The sequence below is a fragment of the Lampris incognitus genome, chromosome 18, assembly GCF_029633865.1.
Source record: "Lampris incognitus isolate fLamInc1 chromosome 18, fLamInc1.hap2, whole genome shotgun sequence".
NCBI lineage: Eukaryota > Metazoa > Chordata > Actinopteri > Lampriformes > Lampridae > Lampris > Lampris incognitus.
The window spans coordinates 28,772,662-28,795,548 of record NC_079228.1 but is presented as its reverse complement, the minus strand read 5'-3'; the positions used below and the strand labels follow the sequence as shown (position 1 = coordinate 28,795,548).

At 45.1% G+C, this 22,887-nt stretch overlaps 2 protein-coding genes across 2 annotated transcripts; one reads left to right on the top strand and one right to left on the bottom strand.

Moving 5' to 3' along the window:
- Positions 1-1,970: 1,970 nt before the first annotated feature.
- LOC130128406 (neuronal acetylcholine receptor subunit alpha-7-like) lies at positions 1,971-11,157 on the bottom strand. The gene is made up of 8 exons (XM_056298021.1): positions 11,115-11,157; positions 9,679-9,729; positions 7,688-7,827; positions 7,039-7,083; positions 6,574-6,683; positions 6,335-6,414; positions 3,343-3,510; positions 1,971-2,188 (listed from the first exon to the last, which is right to left on the bottom strand). Exons 2-8 carry the CDS (start codon positions 9,719-9,721, stop codon positions 1,971-1,973), a joined length of 804 nt encoding a protein of 267 aa, XP_056153996.1. The 5' UTR covers positions 9,722-9,729; positions 11,115-11,157.
- A 4,833-nt stretch (positions 11,158-15,990) lies between these two features.
- LOC130128738 (small conductance calcium-activated potassium channel protein 1-like) lies at positions 15,991-22,219 on the top strand. Its single transcript, XM_056298446.1, has 9 exons — positions 15,991-16,899; positions 17,694-17,789; positions 18,464-18,751; positions 19,329-19,450; positions 20,219-20,360; positions 20,676-20,786; positions 21,380-21,507; positions 21,790-21,859; positions 21,989-22,219. The coding sequence occupies exons 1-9, from the start codon at positions 15,991-15,993 to the stop codon at positions 22,217-22,219; spliced, it is 2,097 nt and encodes a 698-aa protein (XP_056154421.1).
- The last annotated feature ends 668 nt before the right edge of the window (positions 22,220-22,887 follow it).

Sequence of the window (22,887 nt, the reverse complement as noted above, 5' to 3'; positions counted from 1 at the left end):
TCGTTTTTCTTTTTCTTTTTTTTTAAATGTTCGCCCTTTTTCTCCCTAGTTGTACTTGGTCAATTACCCCACTCTTCCGAGCATCCCGGTCGCTGCTCCACCCGCCTCTGCCAAGCCGGGGAGGGCTGCAGACTACCACATGCCTCCTCCGATACATGTGGAGTCGCCAGCCACTTCTTTTCACCTGACAGCGAGGAGTTTCACCAGGGGGACATAGCGCGTGGGAGGATCACGCTATTCCCCCCCCCCCCAGTTCCCCCTAACCCCTGAAAAGGCGCCCCGACCGACCAGAGGCGGCGCTAGTGCAGCGATCAGGACACATACCTACATCCGGCTTCCCACCCGCAGACGGCCACGGCCAATTGTGTCGGGCGAACTGGCGATCCCCGTGTTGGTAGGCAACGGGATAGACCGCTATGCTACCCCGGACGCCCACAAATCAATCTTTAGACAACAGTTTTTAAGTGTTTCTGCTGTTAGCCAAAACATGAATCAGGCGAGCTAACTGTAGCTCAGTTGATGTCAAGTGTTGCGACGTCAAGTGTTGAGCGTTCAATCTGGATATGACGTCAATGGCATGTAATTAGTCGCTAGTTAGTTGTAAATGTGCTGTCACTACAAGGCCTATTTCCACTGACAAACGGAAGACATTGATCCCGTAACGTTCTGCTCACAACGAAGTCACAAACATTTATTATTTCTGTAACCGGTTATTTTCTTGCCCGGTGCGGGATTCGATACGATATACTGCACCACAAGGCGACATCACTAACCGCTCGGCTAAAGGGTCAGACCCGTTAGCTAGAGACTAACGTGTCTTATTAGTAGTTTACAGTCGTCACCCTCCCCCGGAAGCGCGCCGTCGCGCTTGGTTCTTCCGCGCTCCGAAGAGACTTCTGAAGATCTGCACACTTCCGGATCCCACCGCTGCCACCAATGTAACCGGGTTATTTTCTTGCCCGGTGCGGGATTAGACACGGGGTGTACTGCACCACAAGGCGACATCACTAACCGCTCGGCTAAAAGGTCAGTCTTATTAGTAATTTACATTTCCTTACATATATATAGTTTAAGGGCTGAGGGAGCCAGGGCGTATGCATTTCGTTAGCATCGGTAGGTACATGGTACCTTTTATATTTATATGACAATAAAGTGAAACTTAAATTTGGGCAAATGTATATTTTTGCTACAAGGCAACGCTTGTGTGAAATGACGTCCTTCTTCTGCGAAACACTACCGCCCTTTGTCCACAGGGAGGCGACAAGGTGATAAAAATCCCAAAGTCCTCGTAACAACTTCAGCAGTTGTTATCCAGGAACAGCAGCGCGTCAGTCTTTCCGTTCTGCCACCAAGCTCCTTTTCACCCGGTCGAAGGACTCGTACCAGCGAGCGCCTGCTTGCTAGCCTCCTTCCCTCACTGGTACCCTCGCCTCAACTACCTCTCTATTACAGATGCCATTTATCCGATGGCAAAAAATAGAGTACTCGTATCTATTCTCGCTCTATGCTAAATCTAGCTCGTCGAGTTGCTGGTAAGTAAATTCTGCCCTCCTTTCTTTCCACAGGAAGTCAGCAAGCATAGGGCCTATTTAGACCTAGTGTTGAACACTTTTCCTTACATCATGGTGGTGAAATGGGATTTTGAGAAAATCTTCGCTATTTCGAGCATAACAAGTCTGAAAATGCACAGTTAAACTTTAGAGCGTGACCACAATTCTGAAAATGTCTGACCTGTTTAACCAACTACAGTTAGATATTTAACTGTAAATTGGGGGGAGAAGAAAAAGACAAAACACCCAATATAGCAGTTTGCTTGCCAGACTCGTCTAAAGCACGATGTTATTCATTTTGATTACACAAGTAATCAGATCAAATCAGGAAGTTGTGCTTCCTATGTGTCATCTTTAAGTAATCGCCTCTGCTCCAATGCCACCGGCTTGATGCTCATCTGTTCCCTCATCTCTTGTCCCTCAACCCTCCCCGGTCCGCTCACCCAGAGAGATCTTCTCTCCCGAGTCAGCAGGCAGCACGAAGATGAGCAGGGTCATGGAGGACAGCAGCACACAAGGGATGAGAAGGTTAAGGGCATAGTAGAGCGTTCGCCGCCGGATGGTCACAACAAACGTCACATCAGGGTACGGCTCCTTACAGCAGTCATAGAAGGCCTCACTCCTGGTGCCAGGGACTCCTGGAAGAATAGAGAGGAGAGGAGGAGAGTAACTCTGACAGAAAGAAATTAAATAAATGAAAAGAGTTTGGTAAAAAGATTGTAATTACAAATAAGATAATATAGGATTTATGATGAAGAGTATAGTTTTGGTGTATTTTGTCACCCCAAAAGGGGGGTAATACTTTTTGATCTTCTAGTTAAGGGTACTGGTTCAGCTAGGGGCAGGCTGAATGAATCAGTATTCCCACTCTTTTTAGAAAATCGTTATCCAGGACTTTTCAAGGACATTTTCTGTAACTTTAGTTTTGATATACATGACAGCCGTTGCTCACGGAAGGTCATATTATTCAGTGGAAGCCTCAACAGTCTTCAAATGGACTGTGTACCTTTTAACTAGTCACCTGAACATGCTCCGAAATGTCATGCACCGATGTGCAATTTCAGCAGCTAAAAGTATAATTTTACAACCTGACTTTACAATTTTTCCATGACTAGTCTATAAACCTCCAGGTTTTCCAAGATTTTCAGGACACACGGGAACCCTGGCACATCTTGCTCAACGACACTTTGAATAAGGGTGTCCAGGTGGCGTGGTGGTCTATTCTGTTGCCTACCAACATGGGGATCGCCAGTTCGAATCTCCGTGTTACCTCCAGCTTGGTCGGGCGTCCCTACAGACACAATTGGCTGTGTCTGCGGGTGGGAATCTGGATCTGGATGTGGGTATGTGTCCTGGTCGTTGCACTAGCGCTTCCTCTGGTTGGTCGGGGTGCCTGTTCAAGGGGGAGGGGGAACTGGGGGGAATAGTGTGATCCTCCCATGCACTACGTCCCCCTGACGAAACTCCTCACTGTCAGGTGAAAAGAAGCGGCTGGTGACTCCACATGTATTGGAGGAGACGTGGTAGTCTGCAGCCCTCCCTGCATCGGCAGAGAGGGTGGAGCAGCAACCGGGACAGCTCGGAGGAGTGGGGTAATTGGATGGATACAATTGGGGTGAAAAAGGGGGGGGGGGTCCAAAAAAAAATTTAAAAAGGACACTTTGAATAAATACAGCTGCAAAGGGATCAAACCACTTGAATTCAGCTGCATATCCCATAAGCTGACTGGAGGTAAAAATTGGTCCCAAACACTTTTCCAGGACGTATTGCACAGTGACTTCACTCTACTTACCCACTAGGTCCCACTCTCCATTGGGCATATAGCCTGAGATGTCAGCGTCATTCATCTGGAGGTCCAACAGCCAACCGTCGTATGTCCAGGAGCCAAACTTCAGCTCGCACCTCTGGATGTCGAAGGGGAACCAGCGAACATCCACATTGCACGTGCTCATGAAGATTCCTGAGGAGAAGATGAGTGTCCAGGTAGGGAGTTGAGACACAAATATATGACAGAACATCAGCATCACAACAGTGGTCATGAACATGATTTTTATGACAGTTTTGAATTTTCAAATTGAGTTTAGCCTTTTTCAAAATAAAAACAAAGACTAGATTAAACACCTTGTCCATACAGATATATGTGACAAAAGAAGGAGGCAAAAGACAAGCTGGCAGGAATATTATCTCTGAGTACTCAGACCTTCTTCTTCAAAACAGATGCCTAGTGCACCGGCTGCTTGCATATATTGCTCTCCCCTAAGTCTTAGAGAGCCATTAAAAAGTAAACACTGAAACTGTAAAGTGTGATAGTGCATAGTATGATAATCAGATCAGAGGCGTTATTATGCAAAGCTAAACTCGCCCGCGCATACATAGGCACATGCACTCACACACACACACACACACTTACATCCACACAGTGAATCACAATGACCCCTTACAATGGGTCGCTGGTAAACCTGGCCATTAAAGTAATTACTGATGAAGCCTACTGAGACTTGCAGCCACATGTAGAACCAAAATGCAAAAGCCACCTTGCAAACAGCTCTGAAAGACATTCATTATGAGCCGACATGCAAATCAAGCTTAAGAGGACACTGAATGCGGAGCTTGAAAACACAAACGTGAAGAGATTAGCAGGTTCAATGCAGTGGAAAAATAATTTTTTCATTGCCTTAATTAGTATTATTTTTGATAATAAAAACAACAGTAATTGAACCTCACTGCTCACCATAAAAGAGTATTTCACCTCATTAAACTACCAACACCTCCAATGGCTAATCAGATAATACCAAACAACTTGCTTCCGCTGATTCCGCAATTCAGCTTATTTTGCCCCGTTGATACCTGGAAGCATCCTTATGAACTGAAAACATTGCGTATTCACTGCTCAAGAGCAATTTTCTCCGAAGTCCACTTATCAAAACCAAGTCCTTACAAGTGCTTGCCTTTACCACGTGGGGATGATCCCTCAATAATTACTCCAATTATGAGATCCAGAGGCACTAAATCCTAAATTATACTGATTAGCTAGAAGCGGATTTGATCTCCCTTTCGCTGTTCCCCGCGCTGTTTATCTGCATGTATACTTTATTAACACTAATACACGTCTCACATCCAACTGGTGACCTCGATGCCGTACTCTCAAATGAGAAACCTCCATTTTTATACAGCTTTTTCTCACAGCTTAGCTCCCGAAATAAAATCCCATCACTCATGAATACCACCTCAAAAGAAGGCATCAGTACAACCGGAGACAGGATTACCTTTCTGCAAGCAGCCGCCCAGCCCAGTTTCCACCGAAAGCCTATTTCCCCTTATCTCCAGTGACACCAGTGAAGAAGAGCATCGCATAACACCTTTAGATCTGCAATAATGAAAGCCCTTTTCCTCAATGACAATACACAGCAGTCACCTTGGAGAAAATGCCCCTGAATTATTTACTCTGGTGGGTGTCAAGCTTATGCTCCACGCGTTTCATCCTCTGACAATATCCAAACCAAAAGGGCCCCAGTAATTGCACGAAGGCTTTCATGAGGGAGAACCCGGGTCAGAGAGAGAGATCAGCTCGCTCCCTTTTCTTCCCCTTTCACTTATTTCTCACCTCTCTCTCCCGCTCTCTCTCTCGCCGTTGACTCACTTTTGACAAATCTCTCGCTCTCTCTCAACCCACTCTTGTCAAATCTTTCTTTCCCTTGCTGGCTTTCTCATTCTTCCCCCTTTTCTTGTTTCCCATCTCTCTTTCTCCCTCTCCCTCTCTCTCTCTCTCCATTGTTAAATGTTCTTGTTAAATCTCTCTTTCTTCTTCTTTCTCTTGTTCCCCATCTCTCCCCCCTCTCTCTCTGTTCTCTCGCTCTCTGCTCCTTTCTTTTGTTCCCCATCTCGCTCCCTTTTTCGCTCACTCACTCGCTGTCTCACCCGCTCTCTCTCTTTCCCTCCTCTCTGTTCTCTCTGTCTTTCTTCTTCTTTCTTTTGTTCCCCATCTCTCTCTCTCACTCTCTCTCTCTTTCTGTTCTCTTGATCTTCTCCTTTCTTTTGTTCCCCATCGCTCTCTCTCACTCTCTCTCTCTTTCTGTTCACTCGCTCTTCTCCTTTCTTTTGTTCCCCATCACTCTCTCTCGCTCTCTCGCTCTCTCTCGCTCTCTCTCTCTCTAGTCTTGCATTGTGGCACAGCCTGGTTTTTACTGGTCCCACCCAGGACACTATCTCTTGCTGTCCCCCTCTCCTCTTAATTGGCTCCTGTCCAAATCAGTGCATTAGGCATCTGTGTTTACATGTACCAAGCATCTCATGAATAAACATTACCACTGAATAAAAAAGAAAAAAACAGATAAGGGATTTCCTCAACCTGCATTCCTTGACTTTGACTTTCGCTCACAAGGCCAATGTCGTTTCGCTTCGGCACAAAGGGATTCCATCACAGCGCTCTTTAATGTGGCGTAGATGGAGAACGAGCGAGAGCCTATAAGCGCAAAGACCCACAAGCGCCCAGGGGAGCTGTAGCTTGCATAGGCTTACATGGGTCCTGTATTCAGGCTAAGCCGCAGGAGGCGAAATCAAAAGCCTCCTATTTATAAATGTGAGGCAGCACATCGAAAATCTGTTGCCATGAGTGATCGATGCTGCTGCTTTATTCTAATAAGACATTAATGTCAAGTTCACAAACAGGGGAGAGAGGTGTACAGTTTGCAAGAGGTGTGCTGATAAGGGGAGGAGGATGGGAATGAAAAGGATTGATGGATGTGCTGGAAAGAAAGAGCGAGAGAGGGAGAGGGAAGACGCACCTGGGGGAAGATACTCAGCATATCCGCTGGAATTGACCAGAACGTTTGTCTTAAAGGTGGAGTCAAAGTCATCATCTGCACTAAGGAAGGACAGAGAGGGGACGGAACTTAGGACACTACTTGCGGAAGTGTGTGTGTGTGTGTGTGTGTGTGTGTGTGTGTGTGTGTGTGTGTGTGTGTGTGTGTGTGTGTGTGTGTGTGTGTGTGTGTGTGTGTGTGTGTGTGTGTGTGTGTGTTACCTGTTGTAAAGCAGGATATCTGGTGTCCAGATTTGGTCTGTGGTAAAGCGAAGGTTCTTCACCCCAGGGTGCTCAGTCTGGTTCCACTGGAGGTAGTGGTCAAACCAGCTCTGCAGCACAAATACACAGAGATATGGTCTATACTCGGGTATTTCCACATTACGTGACCAATGAGTTCAAACATCATTTCATATAACTGAATTTGCAAAGGGTATTGTTTTCATGTCACCCCAGCATGTACAAAACCAAATTATGGATTTTACTGCAGCTTTCAAAATGTATTCAATATCGCTAGGACCAGAGAATATACCCCAAATCAACACCGTGTGAAAAAATACCCTGTGGGTCTTAAATTCAAGTTAAATCATGAAAACGATCAGAATATATGAGGGATGTGAGTTTTTGAACTGTGTGCAGAAATATCCATTATCGTCCTGGCTGACGTGTGCAGAGTGGTTTGCTTACCATCCGCAGCCAGATGTTGGTGGTGAGCACTTGGTTCTTCTCGTCCTGGAAAATGTGTAAAAAATGTTGAGTACATTGCCTTTCTTCACCTTATCAAGGGCGACACTTACTCCTTGGTGATTGCTATTTGCGAATGGTGTACTACTTTTCATTCACATAAAAAATTCATAGTTGCATGAAAGACTCCCGGCTGAGTTCACAGATGTGGGATTGAAGGATCGGCCGAGGCGTCAGCCACCTGCTGCCTCGGGTTGCGAGGCGATCGGTTGCTTTACCCTCTGAACAAAAGTAACGACGGAGAATGAAGTGCCGCCAGATAGATGCGGCACCCTCTTTTTCAAGCGTTAAAATGCAGAATGGTGAACTTGCACACCAGTTCATGATTTCTATTTCTCCTTTTCATCCCATTTTACTGATGAATTATGAGGGGATGTCTGTTGCGTGTGGATGCTGAGGGTTTTACACGATTGAAGCCTTTGTGACAAAAAACGCAATCATACATTTGTGTGTTGTTAATGAGCTTGGGTTTTGTTTTTGCATCCTAGAGCCACCAAAATGACCTCTCCGGGTCATATTGCTCCCTCAAGGTTGAGAGACTCTTCTCTATACCGCATACAATACATGCAAACGTGCAAACGATGACACCTACCACATCCATGATCTGTACCAAACTAAGCGAAAAGACAACGGTGAGAGGGTGGGAGTCATTGCCCACTGGCCGCTCCATCTGGTTGTAGTCTTTCAGGAGGTTCTTCAGCAGGAGCCTCTGGTGAGGGCCCTGCAGCGACACTGGGGGGCAGGGGGGGAGGGGGCGGCAGAGGAGGCAGGTAATCCAAATTAAAATGCGCCTTTGTTGTGCTCAACTAAAAACAAGGGATTTTGCAGAATGAAATGGAGATGTAGTAAAACTCCCCATCAAACTCCCTTGTCAAAAAATAAATAAAAAGGGGGGGGGGGGTAGAAGCACGTCTGCCGAAGTCAACCCTGAGCTCTCCTTACTCAATCACAATGCGACATTTCTGAGGGAGGAGAGAAGGAAGAGGGAGAGCGAGAGCGAGAGAGAGCAGGTGATATGGAGGTTAGGGATGAAAAGTATAATTTGGAGGGGGGAGATAATAGCTTATCTCTTATCATCATTAGTCCCTCTTATCTTCATTTGCAGTGATATTCACGGTTTGGCCAGCAGGATGAAAAACCTCCCTGGACTCCTGATGTAGCATCCACCTCCAATACATGAGATGTCACCATGAGACACCTGACAGGGGGTCGGGGGGGGGGGGGGGGCATGCAGATTATGAGGAGAATCTAACAACCACTTAGAAGTCCTCGTCAGTGCATAATTGGGATTAATGAATGCATAATGTAGTCAGCATGATATTCCCTGAGGCGCCACACACATTAGCGGCGGTTTCAAGATTAGTAGAGCAGACGTATTACGCAAAATGTTAAACTTAGATCTTTTTGATGTTTTACAAAAAAAATAAATTTCAGGTTCTTGAAGTTTGACAATGGCTTGTTGTTTGCTAATGCCAAAACGCCTTTGTCTGTCTCCCGTACCCTTTAGTGTGCGAGGCTCGGTTGACCCGCTCTCATAACACAAGATGCTTGTGGTAAAATCCACTACAGAATGTGCGTTGGTTAAATTAACGTTTCAACTTGTTAAAACATAAATATGCACTAATTCAGAATTAAAACGTCGCTTCTGCTGGTCTCCTGTCGTCTTTCTGCAGCGGGCCCAAATGAGACATTTCTGGATATGGCCGCCCTGTAACTTTTGTTCTAGACGAAATTTGTTTTACTCCAAATTGTGCCTGGAGGACAGGTAGGTGGGTGGGGGATTGTTCTCCACTTTTATTCAGAATGATCTAATCTACTGTCAGCTCTGTCTTTTGCAGACATCCGCTGCTTGGAGCCTTTGAGCTCAGCTGCAGCAGCACATCCACAAAAACAAAACAAGGAGCCGAGATGGAAGAGCAGGTCTATACATTGTAACCCCGCTGATGGGATCTGGATCCTCTGGGTTTAGTCCCCCTGACTCGTCCGTGTCTGTGCACAGAGACTTGGAAATTAAATGGGGGGGGGGGGGAATTAGAATAAAACAGGGAGGGGATGGAAGGTGTGATGCAGCATCAGATCCTGTTAAACACTGTTGTGTCTATCATCTGCCTCACTTCATAGCCAGAGTGTCAGTCTGCCTATTGTTTGTCTGTTTCTGTGCAGAAGAAAAAACCCCATCTCATGCAGGAGATTCAAACCGCCAGCTCTCCTCGGCTGCTTACCCTGTAAACATTCATCTGCCATCCAGAGCTAAACACTACCAGACTAACAAGCAAGCAAACAGGTGAGCCAGACCCCACCCACCCACCCCCCTCTCTCACACACACACACACACTTTTTCACCATCTCCGGGAATCTCCTACTCTCCTATGTCAATTTCTCTTTTTCTACTCTGTACTTTGGATATCGTGCATGCACCAATGCCAGTGACCAAATACCCATTCACTGCACTTGTCAACAGATTACGGCACATTTTAATTCTAGCATCCAGCCCAAGGTAAAGTGGAAAAGAGTTGGAAAAAAGAAGAAGAAGAAAAAAAGAAAAGAAAAGAGACGGGCGGGCAGGCAGGCAGGCAGGCTCACCGTGGATGAGAGCGGAGAGAAGCAGTGCCAACGAGGACCACATCCTGGTGGATTGGAGCAGGAGAGGAGCGGAGGAGCTGAGGCAGAGCAGCTCTGGAGGACCCTGGATTTGGAGGGGGGATGTGGGGAGGAGGGGAGGAGAGGAAGCTTAGATTCGGAAGCCAGTCAGCACTCACATAGCATCACAGGCAACGAATGACTGTCTCTGTAAAACGGAGCGAGAGAGAGAGAGAGAGAGAGAGAGAGAGAGAGAGAGAGAGAGAGAGAGAGAGAGAGAGAGAGAGAGAGAGAGAGAGAGAGAGAGAGAGTAGGATAGGGAGCAGGTAGAGTAGTAGGGAGCTGAGAGAGGGAAAAGAAGGAGCACAAGGAGGAGGAGATGGTGGCTGTGATGTGCAGCGCTTCAGCACTCTCTCTCTCTCTCTCTCTCTCTCTCTCTCTCTCTCTCTCTCTCTCTCTCTCTCTCCGTCAGGCACTCGCGCCATCGGCAGATTGCAGTGAGTGAGTGAGTGGAGGGGGTGGTCAACTGATTGATCCTAGACACAAGTCAGCTCATGCTCTCTCTCTCTCTCTCTCTCTCACTCTCTCTCTCTCTCTCTCTATCACTCTCTCGTGCTCTCTCTCAATCTCTATTTCACTCTCTCTCTCCATCTCTTCTCATAACCCCCTCCCTTATCAAGTCCCTTTGCCTCCTTGGCTCCCCGGGAGGTGGAGCCAGGAAGAGGAGCGGGAGACAAGAATCTCAGGGATAGTGGTATGGGGAAGATGAAGAGAGAACGGGAGAGAGGGGGTCAGCTGTTTTATCTCCTTTGGCTGACCTTATAAATGGATGCACGTGTTTTATATGGGAATCGTAAATGACACTGCAAAAGAATCTGAGTGGAACAAAAGTGGATGGCGAGGGGATAAATGATCACCCGCTGTCTCATGAAGAATTTCCCCAAAAAATGGTGCGGAGAATCTTTGGAAACTGCTCCTCCTGTACCTCCATTTACTTAAGAATAAAATCCTCGTGTTTCACCTCACACGTCCCATTTTAAAAATTCGCCTGCAGATTATGATTTTTGTCTGTATGGTTTAGCAATACGGGTCAGAGCACATGACAGCTAAACCCCCAGATATGACTACACACACCACAGCGGTTCTGGACTACCGGAGCAGAAAACTGAGACAAGTGCCAACAGGGGCAAGTGGGGCTGGATGAGTGTGTGCGTGTGCGCGCGTTAACCTCATCCCTCAGCAGGAGGTGGGCTTCGAATCAGCAGGACAGATGGGCTCCAGTTTAATTGAGAAAGTGCTGGACTCTGCAGGAAGGCCCAGGAATGTGCATAGTTAAACTCCCCTTCCCATTCCTCCTCACGAAACGCTGATGCAAGGACAGAGCCGCTAGAAAAACTTAAAAGACAGAGGTCAGGAGAAAGAAGGAGGGAAGAGGAGAAGAAAGAGTTGGACTGTATAATAGATTACCCTATTACTTCTGCTGCCCTTCGTGGTTGCCCCGCTCTGTCTGGAGGCAGGGAGTCACGCTCCGTCGCCCACCGAGGACAGAACATGTCCCCGAGACGCGCAAAGAAAGATGAATAAAACGCACCAGTAGAAGCAGAGAAAACCACACCAAGCGTGGAGGAAGGATAAATTGTGCGGCCCTGTGATGCATCATAAGAAAAGCGTCCTGGTGGTCTTGCATCACGGCAGAGTAATCGTTTGGACGTGTAATAAATTGAATTTATATCCACTTTAGCATATAGAGGAGTCGGGGGGGGGTGGCTGATGGCCCTCGCCGTTATGCGCCAAGCGCCAGACATTGCTCCAAACACAAAAATCATGCGGACTTATTGAGAAACATGCGGAGCCGCGAGTGACCTCTGGCGGTTTAAATGCAAACTGCAATTGAGCAGCGCTGGCAGAGGAATGACAAGACAGTGAGAGAAGTGGTGATGTTACCAACGAGCTGGTAACTGGGATGAAGAAACTGAAACGACGATAGATAATACTTTGAAAGAGGATATATTGCCAAGATGACATAAATTGAAACATTACTATGAATTTAGATCATAGTGATGATGGTGATGACGATGATCGTGGTGGTGATAATAATAAAACGTTTCTTATAAGCCTTTGTTATTGGTATGGGCACTTTTCAAAACAAGGTTACAACGTGCTTTGCAAAACAAGATTAGATCAGGAACAGAGTGCAAAATGATACAAAACATCATAAAAGAGCTATAAGGACGACTAAATAAAAATATGAGATGAAACGGACAAAAAGGAGAAATGATAATGACTGAGGTTGATGCTGATGATGATTGTTCCTTCTGCCATTGAAGTTCTGAACTCACTGAACCTCTAAACTCTTGTGGTAATAGTGTGTATCGTATGTATAGTATTATGGTATGTATTCACTGTACGTGAGGCTCTGTACAAAAGGTGAAAACAAATGTCCTCTTGTAGGACAACTATCTCTATCTATCGATCTGTCTGTCTGTCTGTCTGTCTGTCATCTATCTATCTATCTATCTGTCTGTCTATCTGTCTGTCTGTCTGTCTGTCTGTCCATCATCTATCTATCTATCTATCTATCTATCTATCTATCTATCTATCTATCTATCTATCTATCTATCTATCTATCTATCTATCTATCTATCTATCTATCTATCTATCTATCTATCTATCTATCTATCTATCTATCTGTCTGTCTGTGATTATAGGAACAACTATGTTTGATGGTGATCATGGACATACTAGTTCATTTTGGCCACATTGGAGGAAAGAGAGGGCTGGGTTAGGAGAAGTGTGTTCATGTATCACCCTGTTTGTTGTGTTGTTGGCAATCAAATCAGTTTTGAATTTAACAACATTGTCGTGATTGCCCTGATTGCAGCCTGATTAGTTTATCCCTGTCCATGCTAAATACTGGGCCTGACCATGCAGCCATCTGCCCGTTAGCGGCTGTGCTGTTTGTTTTTAATTACTCTGCTGGCTGGATTAAGCTTTCTTCTGCGCTGACGCGTCTCCTTCACTAATGGACTCATACATCCACCTCACCCGTGACAGCTGATTTGTCAAAGCCTTTGACAAAGAACCAGACTCCATACCAAGCTCCAGCACAATAATGAATTAAAGTCGTTACAATTCAACAGACAATCATTTGCCACACCGTCTTTTGACTGTCTTTCATTCTTTACTGTGCTGTATTCTTCCCTGAGTGATGAGGCAGCCCAAGTTATTTCCATGAAAGTCTTTGAGTATTTTCGGTGCAGGATTGGACTGTACATATGATTATTATTTCTGTTGATATCAGTTCCAAACTTTAGCCCTGACCATTGACATTTTCAACATGTAATGCAGTTACTTATTGCGGTCAGCCGGTCCATCTACATCACGGTGAATGGGATAATGTCCTCACCAGGATCTGAACTGTCAATCACTCACATTCAGGCCATGAAGCAAATTTCTTGTTAACTGGTCACCAATAGCGTGTTGATTTGAAATTTTACAATTTAGTTTGAGTTTCTGGCAGCTAAGTTTAGTTTTATAACATCAATAACTGAGGACCAGCTGGTTATCTGCCAAACAAGCTAGTAGGGTTGACAGCCAGAGCCAAAATTTTACCGCATTTGGCTGATGGCTTGTGTTAATTAGAATCCCAGCTAATGTTTGTACGTCCTTTCACCACCCTCTAATTAAACTGATGATTTCTCTTAAAATTATCCATCCTTTCAATTGCAGTGACTTCCTTATTTGCAGCTTAAAGATGAGCTGAACTCAGATCATACCTGTAGATACCACATAGATAACAGATACCAGATACTAGATACTAGATACCAGATACTAGATACCAGATCGTAGATACCAGATACTAGATACTAGATACCAGATACCAGATACTAGATACTAGATACCAGATCATAGATACCAGATACTAGATACCAGATACCATATACTAGATACTACATACCAGATCGTAGATACCAGATCGTAGATACTACATACCAGATCATAGATACCAGATACTAAATACTAGATACCAGATACTAGATACTACATACTACATACCAGATACCAGATACCAAATACTTGATACCAAATGCTAGATACTAGATACCAGATACCAGATACTTGATACCACATACCAGATACTAGATACTAGTTAACAGATGGTAGATACCAGATACCAGATATCAGATACCAGACACCAAATGCCAGCTACTGCCCCTGGGGCTGTAGTATGGATGGAAAACAAACTGGGGTAGATAGGGAACCTCCATGTGTGTGTTTGGCATCAAAACAAACACCAGGGAGCATTTGGTTAAGTCTACCCGGGCAAGAGCATTTCCAGCATGATCAAGTCTTACATCTGGAAGGATGGCCAAGGTGGAACAAAAGAGACAGGCAGCTCAGACTACTATGATAAGATCTCCAACCTTTGTAAATCTCTCTCTCTCTCTCTCTCTCTCTCTCTCTGTCTCTTCTTTCTCTCTCTCTCTCTCGCTCTCGCTCTCTCCGTCTAAGTACATTTTGTCTCATATAATGCCTTTCTTTATCCCTCTACCATCCTGCTGTGTTACGCCCATGCTTTCCTTGTTGGGTCTTTCCATTTGGATGGAGCTCTATTATCTGCAGACCCATCTGTCACTTGGATTTATATAAATGATGGTGAATGTCATTGTTATGACTTTAATACTTAATACCACACACAGTCTCTGTGCGTATTGTCAGGTTAAAGAGCGGCATATTTGATATTTCATAAGCTCATAAGTATCCGATCTGTGACTCCCGGACTTGATTAATCTCTAATACTAATCTGATGAATTGATATTGAGGACCATCGTTCACTGGAGATTAGAAAAAGAACAGATCTAAAAAGAGCGAATGCTCCCATCGCGACAGACTGACAATCTCATCCAATTGCAAATGAAAAGTAATATGCTAGTGATGATTATAAGAAAATCAAAACTGTGATGGCAAGATTTTTTGGTATATAAAGATTATGGGCAGAAACACTCATATCCACATGAGCAAACACACACACACACACACACACACCACACACACACACACACACACACACACACACACACACACACACACACACACACACACACACACACACACATAGAGGCAGGAGAAATCTGCCAATCCCCACTGAAAAAAGTCTGTCAGATGACATACACTTTGCCTTGTTCCAAGCAACATCTGTAGCAGTGTTCTCGTAGTCTTTGCAGTCATTATGCCCCAAGACGTCATGCCAACAGTAATGCAGGAAACACGGAAACACCGCGGAACAAATGGCTTCAAATGTAATGGATGTCCATAGGCCTCATATAGAGTAAAGTTCATAACCTCTGTGTGGATCTATGGGAGGGGCTTTACAATGATGAAGCTGCTAATGGATGACTTGAAACTTCGTCCGGACGGATTCGGGGCGATTTGGAGTATTGTGACCCGGACGCACAGGAGCACGGTTTACCGGCTTTGATCAATTTCCTATCACTTTTCATCGAGTTCAACTTTTATTTACCGCACAGCCCCAGCGGGACCTGTTTCTCCCTGGCTGGTAGAAGTGACATGCATGTCTGTGGCAACAAGATGCAACAGGATCTTAATGGGAGGATTCTCCTGCAGTTCAGGCAGATTTGACCTGCAGGACATTAAGCGGGTTTAATACTGGGATATTTGGATAAATTAAAAAAGAAAGGAGCTAAGTAGATAAGAGTGGGCGTTTTTTTTTTCTCCTTCACAGCAGACTGGTTGGAGAGTGGACCCCTGACTGAGGAAGTGAAGGTAAGACAACGGAGAGCGATTATTATGAAGGGGGGGGGAGTATTCTGTTGAAATTAAGTTGACCCTTTATCAAAAACACTGTAATTATTTGAAATCTAAAGTGATGCAGTTGACGTTATACTCCGCCAAGGGGGAGGATTAGCGGTTGTCTAGGCTACTGTACTTCAAAATAGTCGGTTTTGGTTTTAATACCAAAGGTTCTAGAAAAATCTCGTTATTTTTACACATCTCATTTAAGATCATGTGAATCAGAGGTGGCATTGTAAGATTAAAGCATGGAAAATGGAAGTGGCGAGGAAAAAGTTGAGAAATCTCCTCTGGCGATTCAGAAACAATTAATTAGCAAACGTCCTCATGTAGCGTATCTTTCCTTATCTATTTGAACTGTTTTCCTGTGTCAGGGGCTCCATCTTTGTCTGACTGCCTGTCCTTATTCTGTCTCTCGTCCTCGCTTTTCCTTTTCTTGTCACAATAAATCTCTATAAAAGTGGAACAGATCTGATGACTCATCATCAATAACAGCTTCTCACCATGGAGCCCTCCCCCTCTATGAACTTGTCAATGGTGGATGGAGATGAGGCGGAAGACCAGTGTCCCCTCCTCCCGGCCCGAATGGTACTTCCACCTCAAACCTGTGCTCCCCACTGTGGTATACACCATACTACAGCCCAAACAGGTGGGGATCACACAGTCTGGCTTGACCGGACCCAAGCCATGGCTACCACACCTATGTACAACGGCTACCTCTATATTTCGCCCTCGCCCCATTCCCATAAGAGGGGAGATAAAGCAAAGGGCAAGGAAGCCCGCAAAGACAAGAAAAATGAGAAAAAGTCAGTTGGAGGTCGACAGGACCCGGGCCACAAGGACCGCAACCAGCCATGTCAAGCCAAAAAGACAGCAACTCATAGACACCAGGAGAGTGTCACCTCCTTCACCGACATCCCCATGGCTCCTTGTGGCTCACCCTACAAGGTTCCCTGCAGATCCCACGTTGACCTTAAGGACACAGAGAGCAAAGAGGAGGTTGGCGATGGCAGGTGTTTGAGGTCGGGTAGCGTTTCTGTGGAGATGCAAAACCCTCTGAGTCTCCCGGAGATCATCATCACCACCAAAGACGATGACGTCGAGTCGCAGAGCTACAGCGAGATGCCCCAGTTTCACCAAGACCTTGGCCTGTCTGAGGGCAAGGGTCTTCTACCTGGAGCTGAGTGCACCGGTCTGAACCCTGATCTCAGCCCAAGCCCAAGTCCAGAAACAAAAGACGACATCAAAGACGACCAGTACTGGAAGACCCACAACATCGGTTGGCGGCTGCTCCACAGGAGGGCCCTGTTTGAGAGGAGGCAGTGGCTGAACGACTGTGCCCTGGCGGTGGGCGTGTTTGGAGTGGTGGTGATGGTGATGGAGACAGAGCTATCCTGGAGCGTCTACAGCAAGGTCAGCTCTGGGGGTCGACCACCGGTTCACACAGACGCAGAGAGAAAAAAAAAATCTGACACGTCTAAATTATCTCACTGAGATGCTGAATAATGACGCCAGACATGGATATAATCCTGCACTATAGATCATTTCACAGATTCATAAAAAGCTTTTTTTGGCTGTATAGAACTGTAATTATTATTACCTTTACTGAAGAGGGTCAGTCATCCTTTTTCATCAAAATCCATTCTTAATTCATGTCTGAGAAACCAACTGTGAATATCTATATAATTAATGGAAAATAACCCTCCCTTTTTGTGGTTATCTTTTCATTGCTTTTGCAGCGACAGGGTAGATGAAAAAGCCTTGTAAACGGGCCTCAATAGATGGACTTGATTTTACCATCTAAAAAGACACTTGAATACACTCACACAAAGTGTCTGTAGAATATATGGGGAAGTAATGAAACTGAAATTTTAGAGGGGCTCTCTGGGGAACTTGATCCGTCAGCATTCATATAAACATTTACATCTGTAATATCATGATCATTAAATAAAGCAAGTAGATTATCTGAATGGAATATTTATGATAGAGGATTAGAAGATCATAAGATATCACCGATGCCATTTCATATAGGGTCAACTGTGTAATGCTAAACAGCCACCAGTTAAAAGTGACGTAATGTGTGTGCATGCATGTGTGTGTGTGTGTGTGTGTGTGTGCGTGCATGTGCATGCGTGTATGCATGTTTGCACACACATGTGTGTATGTGTGTGTGCATGTTCGCACACGCGCATGTGTGTGACCGACAGAGCTCCATCTATTCCCTTGCCCTAAAGTCTGTGATCAGCTTGTCTACGGTCATCTTGCTTGGTCTCATCATTGCATACCACTGCTGCGAGGTGCAGGTAATAATAACAAGTCTCTTTACAATCACATCGTCATATCGGTCATAGCCTTATCTAATGAGCTCATCACCCCCGTTCATTTGCATTTAAATTTTCATTTGCATTTTCCCTTTTCGCCAACGCTTTTACCCAAAGCCATTACGAGACAGTTAGCAATTAGCGGATAAATCTGCTTCTCACCAGACAGTAATCATATCACCATGTCATGTCAATTGTAAGTAGTGTAAAAGCACCATAAATAGATGACCAATAGCAAGTGATAGGAGATTTCTTTCCAAATTCACAAGCTTCTGTGCAAAGTGATGAATGGCTATCAAAATGAGAGTCTTGAGTAGAAATGAAGGAGTATCGATCGAGATGCACTACTGCGTCTGTCTTCATTGGCGAGAGTCAGTGGTTATTTCGATGCCATTGCATTGCAATCCAACGACTTGCTTCTAAGGCTCGTCTGGTGAATCTTTAATAGACTCTGAGGTCATTTCAGGGGTACTTTGCTAAATGATGAGCAGGCCATCATTGCACTCACTGAGCAACTGAATTGCATAGACGAACCGTTTTCAATAAAGGCCAATTGCACGTGCCATTATAATGCTCCACTATTCTGTTTCTCTCTTTGCCGACAGTAATATCCCAAAACCGGTTTTGACTTGCACAATCCTCATCCTCATTTTTAGCTATACATTCATGACAGTGGTGCGGAAGACTGGCGGATTGCCATGACATCTGAACGCGTGGCCCTGATTGCCCTGGAGCTGGCAGCGGTGGCGGTCCATCCGTACCCGGTGGGTCTGCTCAGCTACTTCCAGAAGATCTCGAGGTCCTCGTCGCTCTCGGAGACGGAGCTGGAGATCATGCTGGCACTGCCCATGTTCCTGAGGCTGTACCTGCTGGGCCGGGCTATGATGCTGCACAGTCGGCTCTTCACTGACACAGCATCACGCAGCATTGGAGCACTCAACAAGGTTTGAGGTCACCTGGGCCTTTGCCCAGAATTCGGCTTTGTCTCGGCTCTAGTTTTGGTTTTGGTCAGTGGTGCGTAGCGTAACAGTTTAACATTTTATGCTTTTGTGCTGGGAGATCAATTCTTGGACCTAACACTTTTCTTTGTTATGATCCTTTCATGTACATCTTCTTATGTTTTGCGTCTAGGTGGGCCGAGAGTTCAGTAGAGGTGTGAAAATCGAGGTGTGACCCCACTCACACTTTTGTTCCCATGACTTCCAGTGATTTGCGATTCTGATTATGTCCCTTACGAGCTCCCTTTGCTTTCTTATCCACAGTTTCTAATATCTGCCCTCACTAATCCCTTCCCTTATTAATGCTATTTAAAAGTGATGAAAATGACCTTTTGTCTCTCCTCTGCAATGCCAAACCTTCTATCCATGTGTCAAGCCGGATTGAGAAAAATCTTTTTTAACCCTCATCTCCTCTGTATTATATAAAGATAATCCGACAGGTACTTTTCTAAATACTGTTCGGTGACAATGCAGGCCCTAATGTTGAAACCGTGACTTATTGGATCCCGTTTTTGGTTTCCAGATACACTTCAACACACGTTTTGTGGGGAAAACGCTAATGACAACCTACCCCGGGACCGTCCTGATGATTTTCAGTGTTTCCCTGTGGATCGTGGCAGCTTGGGGCTTACACGTTTGTGAGAGGTATGTCAGGCTACGTGATACTGAGTATATGCATGGCTAACTATTACATGCTGCAATTTTGGTACGAATATAGTCACGCAGAGACTTTAATAGCGTTCAATTTCAGTTGATAAACCCATCGTCACCGTGCATGTTTACAATTTACTGAAAAGGAGATATCTCCCAGTAAGGGTTCCCTATCTGTACTGGCTGATTTCTTCTTGATATGCAAAAAAAAGAAAGAAAAAAAGTGACGTCATGCAAGAGAACAGCAGCATAGTCATGTTTCATTGGGTGTCCAGGTAGCGTAGCGGTCTATTCCGTCGCCTACCAACACGGGGATCGCCGGTTCGAATCCCCGCGTTGCCTCCAGCTTGGTCGGGCATCCCTACAGACACAATTGGCCGTGTCTGCGGGTGGGAAGCCGGATGTGGGCATGTGTCCTGGTCACTGCACTAGCGCCTCCTCTGGTCGGTCGGGGCGACTGTTCAGAGGGGGGAGGGGGAACTGGGAGAAATAGCGTGATCCTCCCATGTGCTATGTCCCCCTGGGGAAACACATCACTTTCAGGTGAAAAGCAGCGGCTGGCGACTCCATATGTATCGGAGGAGGCATGTGGTAGTCTGCAGCCCTCCGTGGATTGGCAGAGGGGGTGGAGCAGCGACTGGGACAGCTCGGAAGAGTTGGGTAATTGGCCAAGTACAATTGGGGAGAAAAAGGGAGGAAAAAAATCCCCCCCCCCAAAAAAAGTATAGTCATGATTCCTTTTGAAATCTTTTGATCTCCAAGACACCACAACTACAAGGACCTGAGCAGCAACTACATGGAGGCCTTGTGGATGGTGTCTGTCACCTTCTTGTCCATTGGCTACGGGGACGTCGTGCCTCACACCTACTGTGGTCGGAGCATCTGTCTGCTCACAGGAATAATGGTAGGCTGTTCTAGCTTGGAAACAAAAAAACAAAAAACAAAAAACACGTAAAAAGTGGCCTTCAATTCCACCCTGTCCAACAAAAATGTAAATGTGAATGTGTAATTATGTAATTGTGACAGAAGATGTGAAATCGAAACAATAAGCTCAAGTAAAAATTGATAACCCAAATATTTACAATTGAAAGCATGAATGTCAGATTTTTTCAAATTATGAACTGTCTCTTAAAATGTTTTACATAGTTCTGTCTGCATGCCTTTCTGCCTACTACACACACACACACACACACACACACACACACACACACACACACAGGGAGCAGGTTGCACAGTGTTGGTTGTGGCTGTGGTTGCCAGGAAACTGGAGCTGACTCGGGCAGAGAAACATGTCCACAACTTTATGATGGACTCCCACATCTCTAAGAGGGTAACTATCCACTCCCAGCCTTCCAGTGCATGCGTGCTACAAGGTTATCCAGATTAATTATGCATAATAGTTGCCCTCCAAAATGTCAAGTCAGGAGTATCCCATGAGAGCTTATACAAAAGCATTACAAGGGCTTTTTACAAAAAAAATCTTTTTTTGTGGGGGGGGGGGTATCCTAATTGAGGTTATATTTGGTCAAGATCTTGTTTCACGCATTTCCCCTTGCTCTGCACTATTGACTACAGCAGTGAGCATACCCACTTGCATGTACAATAAATCTTGGCACAGCTAGAGCACAGCACGGCATATACGCTTGACTCTACAACGTTCAGAGTACAAAGTAAACGATAGCCTTTTTCACATAGTTCTCCTCTTAAAACATACTTCTTTACACTTGCTTTGACTTACGGCATTTTCTGGCCCTGGTATATTTTGTTTTCTTATTGTACGTTTTGATTGCTTGATCGCTTCGATTCGTTTTCTGGGTCTCTTTTATTGCAGCGAAGCATTTCTTGTATTATTATTGCTGTTATCATACAAAGTGCCGCCCTATACACCGAAACAACTCTTTGTTTGCTCTTCTCTATTGCCAGATAAAAATTGCAGCAGCAAACGTGCTGAGGGAGACTTGGCTTATCTACAAACATACTAAGCTGTCAAGGGAACGAGACCACACCAGAGTCCGCATGCATCAGCGGAAGCTGCTGTTGGCTATCCAGCAGTAAGGATCCTGCCAAATTACATTACCTCCTAAACCCCATGCAGCCAGGTTTAAGTGATACCAAATTTATGTTTCAAAACTGGGTTTATCGGCACAAACAGTAATCTGAAGCAAAAGGGAAAAGTGTCGTATTAACTAAATTTTGAGACCTATACTTGAACATGTCCCATACCTCCCTTGAAGATATCCCAGTGGTGGATACATGTACAATGCCTAGTAATATACCCACTGAATTGCTGCAAAATAGTTTAAAAGAAACCATTTTCTAACTATTTCCTGCAGGCTGCGTAGCATGAAGATGGAGAAGAGAAAACTGGCAGACCAGGCCAACACATTAGTTGACCTCTGCAAGGTGAGGGAGGCAAATGAACATAGCGTCCACATCCCATCCCTCTTAACCCCAACGGAGTAGCATCTAATTCTCCCTCTTTCTCCCTTTCTCCATTCCCTCCGTGTGGGCCACGCCGATGTCCCAATGCAGATGCAGAACCTGATGTACGACGTGCTGTCAGAGGTGCAGAGCTGCCGAGGCGAACTGGACGCCCACATACACGGCCTTGAGAAAAACGTAGCAGAGCTGAGGGAGGGCTTTAGGAGCCTGATGCCGCTGCTCTCCAATACCTTGTCCACACAGAACTCCTCCATCCGCCACCTCCTCAGAGAGAGGGAGGTGCAGGCGGAGACTACAAATATGAACGGGGGTGACGGGTAGAGGGAGATAGTGAAAGGTTTCAAACAGAAGGTTTCCATGATACCGACATATTCACACCAGATTATTTGTTATTTGTATATATGGGAGTAAAAAACGATTTTAGAGCCAAGGTAGAAAACTTGGCCATAGGAGGGTGGAGAGCCTGATAAGGTGAAGGCTGTGAAATTGTATTCCAAATGTAGTTTCATTTTCTCTAGTGGAAATAACATTAAAAAAAAAACACATGAAAGACAAATTTAGCTTTTTGTTTGATTTTAAATATGTGGCACATCTTTGCTCATAGAAAATGGGGGGGAACATGACGTGGAACTGATCTTTCCTCCCCCAAGTTTTTTGACATGTATTGCGGTGAACAAATGATATTCAAGACTATATCCATAACTAAGTTAACTGCTAAACTGTCAACACTGCATTTCCCCTGAACCTGTAGTAATATTACATTTTTAAATAAGTAATTGTCCTTTGTTGTCATTTTGAGGTCCATTAGTACAGCAACGAGAAAAAAATCTACATTTCAGCTCTATGGCAGCAACAGTAGCTATAATGAAGACAGTAAGACTCAATTTGGAGTCATAGAGAACTTGCTTGCTTTGGCTGAATAGCAGTGAATGTGATTTCTACAAGTGACTTGAGCAAGGCACAGAAGAAGGAATTCCCAACACCATTCC